Raw genomic sequence first — 9,002 nt, forward strand, 5'->3', positions numbered from 1 at the left:
AAATTGAAAACCGCCTTCTTCTTCAAAAGACAAATTTACCCTTTTGAGCTTCAACTGCTGCGGCGTATTTCGGTACTCGTAGGCTAGTAGTTGGGTCAGTTTGGTCAGTTTAACTCCATTTATCAGTTATATAATTACTAGCTCTTTTTTTGTTTTTCCTCTTTTACTGGATTATGTTCATTTCTTTTGTTCTATTTTTAATCTTAATTACTTTAAAAAATGATAAATAAATAATATCTCGTGAGATTCATTATCAAGCAACCAAAATTAACTGTTTTGTTGTTTAACAAATGAATACATCACTTTTGATAAAATTTATTTAAAGATGTCAGAGGTAAGTTTGGTATAACAAATTCGATTACGCTGGGAATTATAAAGTGTTTTCATCTTGATAGGATTAAATTTTACTAAATAAATGAACTTAGAAAAAAAATTAAATGTACCTTTGCTAGTTTATTTATTATTAATTTTTTAAAATTATTTTATTTATAATAGTAAATTTAATGAATTTATAAATTATGTTACCTCATGGGCTTGCCGATTTCTGGCAATCAGTAAATCATACAAATGCCATGTCGATAAGGAACTGATATGACATGCCGTTTATACATTTAACACACAGAACACGTGGCGTACTATTAACCGATTGAATTATTTGAACTAAACTGATTTTAATCTAATTATTATACATTCGTAAGTGTTAATTTGTTAGTATATATTATTATATAATTTAAATAATGAAATATTTTAAAGTATTTTATGTGTGATATAAATTTAGTAAAAGTTATATTATGAATTAGATATTTAAACTACTTATTTATTAAATCATTTTTCATATAATTAAATATTTGTTTAATTTTAATTATCATTTATTGATAAAAATCAATAAATTGAATTTTTTTAGTTTACAATTAAATATAAATGGTATTATTTTATTATGTACTTATTGTGACCTAAGGACTAAACCATATTAAAATCGATTCGGTTCAAAGAATTTAAAATCGAACCTGAATTGATTCTTGAACTGAAACAATCCAAGCGGATTTGACTAAAATAGTCACCCTTATCAATTATGATGTATACATTTACTAATACACTTCATAAAAGTTTCATCAATACAAATTGTTTTTTTCTCTTACACAACACGAGTTGCTACATGCTAGCATATATCATCAAAGAAAAATTATTTTGTATACCTAAAATTATTAGACACTTTGAAGCATCATTTTGCTTCACGAATTATACTATAATTTCCATTCTTCATGTCAACTTAAATCACCATTTTACTAGTTCACAAGGAAAAAAAAAAAAAGGCACTTGGATTGTAACTTCTGTTTTTGTAGAAAACACACTAAGAATATACATTAATTCACCTAATTAATGATAGTGTTAATACCCATATCAAAACAAGAAAGGCTATAGTTAGGTGACCATGATAATGAAGAAGGTGAAGTAGGAGGCGACCGATAAGACGAACAAGAAGAAGTATTTGAAGAAACATTGTTGTTGTTGTTGCTATTGTTGCCTGTGGGATTTCGAATCATCAAGGGCACCACATCTTCGAGCAACCCTTGTGGGCTCATTGCTTCGGAAGCTGATGGGCATTCGGTATTGTTGTTGGAAAAGCTTGACGGGCTTGAGTTTTGTTGCATGTCAAGTATTTGTTCTTTGGTTTCTTCAGCTTGTGGGTTTGTCCTTTTCCGCTTCGTTGTTGTTGGGCTGGCTTGCGGTTGGGGCTGGTTCAGTATAAAATACGGGTAAGCAAAGTGGAGATGGAGCCCTTCGTATGTGATGATTAGTGTATCTGGGTCGTCGCAAGATCTCTCAACTTGCTTCTTGGCACTGCATCTTGGGTTTGTGCACTTGTAGTAGCTTCTGTTTTCAGCAAAAAAAAAAAACAAAAGGATTGGTGATTAGTCACTAATTATGATAAGCGATGGCAATTAGCAAAAGCAGCAAATAATTAAATGAAGAAAATGACATTTAAGCATTAGTGATTAAGCTCAGGTCCAAAATAATACATAACACATCTACTTACCAACCATAAAAGCCCATTCTAAATTTTGGTTCTAAGGAACTACCAAAAGAATGTTCATTTAATAACTCTACCCCCCCCCCCCCCCCAACAAAAAAAAAAGGATATCGAAATTTCAAGAAAATGAAGAATTAATGTACCGGGGATTGGGGCTATTCTTGATAGATTTTTGGCCATATTTCCTCCATTTATATCCATCATCAGCCATGCCATTGGCCCAGCTCTTGATTTTCAGAGTATACTTGTTCTCGATCTTGCCTAAACCGCCTTCAAATAATGAGATTCTGCAGAAAGGAAAATGAACTTCATTAATCTTATAAAATAAGAAAGACCAAGAATCATATATATAAAAGATACTTAGGTAAAAAAAAAAAAAAAGAAGAAGAAGAGTGAACCTGGCTTTTGAAATTGCCTGTGAATATTGCTCTTGACCGGCTGCAACCGATAAGGCGTTATCAATATCTTCAATAGTTGGCCCCGAATATACAGCTGATGAAGTGACCATTTTCAATGTAGCCTGATCTTCGTTATTTGAAGGGCTCGAGTACCTGTTGGCTTCATCAGTTGGTTCTTCCGGCAGCACAAAGAATGGAGTCTCGTCATCAAGAAGCTCCCTCACAAGCTCGTCGTCTTCGAACCAAGAATCATTCTCTTTCTCCATTAGTTAAGTGGCACGTACACAGATTAAGAAACTGAAGGAGATTTTAAAAGAATGAACGAATCCGAAGGGCTAAACTAGTTGAGAAAGAGAAAAAAGAGAGAGAGAGAGTAGTGGAGCAGATGATTGAAGAGAGGAAGTTGTGACGTGTACGTGGGTTAACTAGCTAGTGTTACCCTCTTCACAATAAATTACATTACATGTTAACAAAAGACTACTAGTACTTATTGCTTACTGCGCTGTTGCGTTGCGTAGCATATATACATACGCGTTGACCTTTGTGATATTGTCAACGTCTTGTACGTACGTTTTTGGTTAACTGCAGCACCGGGGCACCCCCGTAACTTTCTTATTATTCAATCACAGCATGTCAGCATCTATTATTTGGATTCACAGAAAGGCAACACACGGTTTTTGATGCTTTTGTTTAATTTTTTTTTTACAGTACTTGTGTTATTATTATCTCTTACTTTTGTTGATGATTTTTGTCCTGTTAACATTGTTTCTTGATGGGATTGTTGCAACAGAGGTGGACCAAATCCCACCTGACTTGTGACCCCATTTCAACTAAAGCTGGAGTCAACCACTGAAGAATGTATAAATTTATATAACTTCTTAATTATTTTCTTTAAGTCTCTGTGTCACTATCTTATTGGTATCATTCCCTTCTAAATTATACTTTTAAGGCAGTTGAGCATGCATTATTAGCTCAAAGCATGGTACTTATTGAAAGTTAATGTGTGTTTGTTGTGGCTGCAGTTGGAAGATTAGTGCTCTATTTGGTATTCTTTTTTCTTAAAACAATTGTGCTTCCAAAGCAAAATTGTTAAATAGTTTGCTTTAGCTGATCTTATCCTTCAATTATATGACAAAATGACTATTTGCTGCACCAATTTGAAGCCCAGGCGAATATTTACTATATTTCGGAAGTTTAGCTCGTTTCCAACTTGGAAAAGGTGCTTTTATTTTCAAAGCAATTGTAGCGTTGCAGCTGTAACAATGTACATGCCCTCAAATAGAGTCTAATATATAGTCACTCCATGGAATCACGAAAAGCAATTGATAAATTTAGACAACTTATTAACCATGCTTTGCTACAGTTTTTTTGACAAATACTTTCACCAAAACCAGGTTAGGTAAGATTGATATTAATTTTATCTTTATCATACCAAAATTAACATAGAGTACTTCACCAAAATACCAATAAGCATTTATCATCATCTAGCAGCCACGATGATGATGATGATAATGATAATATAAAAATAAATAAAAAAAAAAACTAGTGGGTGAGAATTTTGAGGGAAGAAAGAATGGATCAAATTGGGAGACTGGTTAATTGATGAAATGCATGTGAAGAAATGGACAAAGGAAATTAAATCTAGAGACAAATGACCCATCTGATTGATGTTAAATTAGAAAATTTTATCTCGACGGGCATCGAGTGGTTGCTTCAAAGTGAGGGAAGCTTTGTTTGCATGCGGGTTTGACTTTGTTGAAACTTAAGACTCTCAACGAAGGTTAAGACAAAGACAGTGGGGGTTGGGGGGGGGCGGGGGGTGGGCTTCGGCTTGGGTTTGGGGTTGACTGTCAGAGTGGGCTTAGGTTAGCTGCAGCGTGCGTCGGCTAGCGAAGCGAAAGTTCTTTTGAGATAAAAAATGGACGTTTTCTCAAAAGTCAACCCTTTATTTCGTGGGGTCAAGAATTGCCTCACATTCGGTGACACGTGGGATATTGTGGACCCACTGTCGCGGCTAACTTTCACGTGTGGAGAATGGAGTCGTTTGATCTGTCCCCTTCCTGACTGCATAGGTCACAGGCCATTGGAGATGGGAAGAAGAACGGTCTTCAAGATCCCAGAATTGACGGTGCAACAAAACCCATCTTACTTAGTTAAGCTCATACCAAAAAGTCAAACCTCAGGGGGACCCTACATAGGGGGTGGTGTCAACAACAATGAACAATTTGTGATTGTTTAATTGGGTGATTTTTAAATAATTTTTTAGATTGATCTCCGAAGATTTACCTAAGAAAATAAGAGGTTATTTATTTCTAACCTTTAAAAAACAAGTTAAAAAAGAATTTGTTTATTACCATGTGATGACACCTGTTAAAAGAAATTATACGTTAAGTTTATATTTCAATTGAGAAGTGTTTTATCATTCAATCACACCCCAATTTGTACTTAGTTTTATCTTGATTATGAGTCTAACATCAAGAGTGTAAAAGAATCTGATCATTTGGAATTTTGGAAAGTCATACCCACATTCCATCTAAAAAAATAAAAAAAAAATCTAAGGGAAACTCGAAATTTGTTGATGTTCAATCCTTTGAGGTCAAACCTTAGAATAGTTGGTCTTTCAAAAAAGAAAAAGCAAAAGAATTAAAACTTTGAATTTGTAGAATTCTTTTTCTTCTTCTTGGTCATAATTCGTGAAAAAAAAAAGAAATAATAAAATCAACAAGTGCGACATGAAATGCTGAGCTGTGAGATTGCGAGCATTGTCAAGAAGGCCTGAGGGCGATTCCATAAGACCCCACTATTTATCTTATCAAACCCCTAAGATAATTTTTAATTTTTATTATTTTTTAAATAAAATTATTTAAAAAAGACACAACTATTGAGTGGCCACCTCCATTTTAGTGTTTTTTTAAAAATTAGATTCAAAACTTTAATTTATCACTTTATACCGACGCCTTAGTTATTGGTCCAAAGAAATAACAATAGAGTTCTTAAAATATGATCTCAATTGCATATGTTTTCAGTAACAAACCTAACAAACTAGACAAGTATCATACTAAAAATTTAAACAATTTCAACTATTTTTTTCTCCATATGCATATGATTTGAAATTTATTTTGTCATGTCATTATATCCGATAATTCATATGGATTTAAAGTTTGATTACTTTTGCATAATTATCTTTAACATTCTCTGTTTTATTTTGTAATTACTTAAGGCCTATTGGGTATCATTTTTAGGCTTTTCTTTTCATTTTCGTTTTTAGAGTATACGTATAATATATGTTGGGTGGGCTGGATTCAAAAAATAGATTACAAAACAAGAAGTTCATATTCACTTTTATAACTATAAAAGTGAGATTATGTTTAATATGTTCTCCACGTTTTACAAAACTAAACTTAAAAATAAATTAAAAAACGAAATCCAAAAAGTCAAAAATCATGTTTATTATCATGTGATGATACTTGTTAAAAGAAATTATACGTTAACTTTATATCTAAATATTCATGAGAAATTTATTCCTACAAAATGGCATGAGAGGATTCAAATGTAAGAAGAAGGTGATTTATCATTCAATCACTTCTCAATTTACTCTTATTTTTATCTTGATTATGAGTCAAGCACCAAGAGCGTACAAGAATCTAATCATTTGGAATTTGGGAAAGTCATACCCACATTCCATTTAAAAGAAAAAAGATCTAAGCGAAACTCGAAATTTGTTAATGTTCAATCCTTTGAGATCAAACCTTAAAAATAGTTGGTCTTTCAAAAAAGAAAAAGGAAAAGAATTGAAATTTTGAATTTGTGGAATTCTTTTTCTCCTTCTTGGTCATAATTTGTGAAAAAAAATAATGTTGAGTTGCGAGATTGTGAGCATTGTTAAGAAAAAGGGCCAGAGGGTGATTCTTTTAGACCTGCATATTTATCTTATCGGACCCCTAAGATAATTTTTAATTTTAATTATTTTTTAAATAAAATTATTTTAAAAAGATACAACTATTGAGTGGCCACCTCCATTTTAGTGTTTTTTTTTTAAATTAGGTTCAAATCTTTAATTTATCACTTTATATCGACGCCCCAGTTATTGGTCCAAAAAAATAATCATAGAGTTCTTAAAATACTATCTCAATTGCATATGTTTTCAGTAACAAAGTTAACAAATTAGACACGTATCATATTAAAAGTTTTAAAAATTTCAACTATTTTTTCTCAATATTTATATGATTTGAAATTTATTTTGTCATGTTATTGTATCCAATAATTCATCTGAATTTAAAATTTGATTACTTTTACACAAATATCGTTAACATTCTCTATTTTATTTTGCAATTACTCAAGGCATGTTCGGTACTATTTTTGGGCTTTTGCTTTCATTTTCGTTTAGAGAGTATAGATATAATATATGTTTGGTAGGTGAGTTCAAAAAACATATTACAAAAGAAGAAATTCAGGTTTGCTTTTATAACTATAAAATTGAGAACATGTTTAATGTGTTCTCCACGTATTACAAAACTAAACTAAAAAATAAATTAAAAAATGAAATCCAAAAGCTGTTGTATTATGTCTTTACCATTGCCATTGCTGCTCCGTCTCAACTGCTGTTGCTACTCTTTCGGCTCCGTCTCTACTATTGTGAATTGCTTGTATTTTTTTATTTGAGTACATTTTTAGTAATTATTATTTCTTTTATAAATATGATTTTGTTGTTCTTATTTGGAATTGGTTATCTTTTTGTGGTGGAAAATCATGCAAAGGCATATTATCTACCATTTTGATGCTGAGTTTCATAGCAAAACATGTGGGGTTTGTGAGTCATTAACAACATTGGTTGCCTTGTCTAATTCCATTATCGTTTTGTTTATATTAGGGACCCAAAGCATATTAATGCAAAAATTGTGGAGACAAGCATGAATTGGTCATCATAATATCATATTGCATTCATGTAGATGCGATTGGTTTACGTCCATTGCCTTGAATTCATATGATTTCATCGTTCTTAATTTTTTGTTGTGCTATGAAAAAATGAGTTTAAAATATTGATAAGAGCTTGGTCACAATTTAAATTAGTCAATTTGTAGTAGAAAATATTTGATTTTGATATGTTCAATTTTTAATCTATGACATGTGAAAATGGCTTTCATGCTATGTTAATTTTGATTAATTCTAAAAGTTTAAGCTATGTATGTGTTCGATCAGTTTAATTTGATTAATATTTCATAAATGTTACTTTTTTCTTTATATTTTTAGTAACATTCAAATTTTAATCTATGACATGTTGAAATGGTTTTCATGCTATGTTAAATTTGATTAATTTCAAAATGCAAGTGATAGGTTATTTGAGGACTTCAATGTGCAAGATATGGTTACCAATGAAGGAGATACTAGTAGGCCACTTACTAATATTGATTTATCTTTAACAAGTGCTACAAAGATAAATGCTACAAAAGATAGAATTGCAACTTCTATGTGGCATTATTACACACATAATACATGATATCTATCATGTAATTTTTTATAATTATTTTATCTAAATCATTTGTGTTGTAATATATATCTTAATTATAGTGTGAAAACAATGACAATGTAATACTTTTTTTTATTAATGCTAATTTTAAAACTTTAGAATCATGTATTTTTTATAATTATTTTGTTTAAATTATTTATGCTATATTTGTGTATATATTAGTTAAACAATTATTTTTTTAATTATAAGTATGACTTAAATGTTCAGTAAAAATTGTTGCTGAAAATGATACTACCGAGCACATATTCATTATTTTTATCATTTTTAATTTTTGTCTACTGAGCGCATAATACTGTTTTCAATTTTAAAATAAAAGATATAAAAAATAATACCAGACTCATATTTAAATTTGAAATACAACTGATGCGAAACACCATTTCATTCTCATTTTTGTTTTCAGAAAATACAAATTAAAAAACATAACAAGCAAGCCCTTAGTCTTTTCATATCCCACAAAATTTATCAAAAGTGAAGTCCCCATTATCCTCGCTCTTTTACACCCATAGAGTCAAGTTAGCTCCAACTTTAGACCTTTTATTTCCAAACTTGATTTCTTCTTACATCTTGTAAACAAACACCTCTGTGAACGAGTCCATTGGCATCCCATGCATCGATAAAACCTTGGGTGCATGGGTTCAAGTCCCAGCAATAGCTGGGACTTGTCTCTCCTGGTAGGAGTTTACTTGTCTTTCCACATTAAGGGCAGAATAGATCACCTTCCAGCATTCAGTGAGGGTAAATCTTCAGATCATATCATAATAAAATTATTAAAATAGAGTCTTGATTGATATGTGATTGTCAAATATTATTGGTACTCTAATTGTAATATATCAAAACACCTTCACAAATGGGGTGTTTTGAGGGGTACCCTCATCATAAGTAATTGGATAATCCATGAGTCCATCTCTATTGGATAATGAAGAGACGGAAACAGAGGGTTGAATTTATAGGTCTTGGGCGTACATTTGAGAGTTCAATGGAAGGCCCAGAAGAGCACAGTCTCGTTCTCATAAGCGCAAATTAAGCCCAAAAGTTTACAATATTC

General features: G+C 31.4%; 1 protein-coding gene across 1 annotated transcript; it reads right to left on the reverse strand.

Annotated features, from left to right (window-relative positions):
* Positions 1-1,130: 1,130 nt before the first annotated feature.
* Positions 1,131-2,931, reverse strand: LOC102615731 (probable WRKY transcription factor 49). The gene is made up of 3 exons (XM_006480828.3): positions 2,431-2,931; positions 2,176-2,319; positions 1,131-1,875 (listed from the first exon to the last, which is right to left on the reverse strand). The coding sequence occupies exons 1-3, from the start codon at positions 2,694-2,696 to the stop codon at positions 1,374-1,376; spliced, it is 912 nt and encodes a 303-aa protein (XP_006480891.1). The 5' UTR covers positions 2,697-2,931; the 3' UTR covers positions 1,131-1,373.
* Between the last annotated feature and the right edge of the window lie 6,071 nt (positions 2,932-9,002).

Source organism: Citrus sinensis, chromosome 6 (assembly GCF_022201045.2).
Source record: "Citrus sinensis cultivar Valencia sweet orange chromosome 6, DVS_A1.0, whole genome shotgun sequence".
Taxonomy (NCBI): Eukaryota; Viridiplantae; Streptophyta; class Magnoliopsida; order Sapindales; family Rutaceae; genus Citrus; species Citrus sinensis.

Bases quoted from the DNA above. Each gene is read 5' to 3' on its own strand.
- LOC102615731 (XM_006480828.3), bottom strand. From the start codon at position 2,696: ATGGAGAAAGAGAATGATTCTTGGTTCGAAGACGACGAGCTTGTGAGG. The intron at 2,320-2,430 runs GTTCACTCTTCT...TCCTTTCTGCAG, and splicing joins CAGGCAATTTCAAAAGCCAG to AATCTCATTATTTGAAGGCG. The intron at 1,876-2,175 runs GTACATTAATTC...TGCTGAAAACAG, and splicing joins AAGAATAGCCCCAATCCCCG to AAGCTACTACAAGTGCACAA.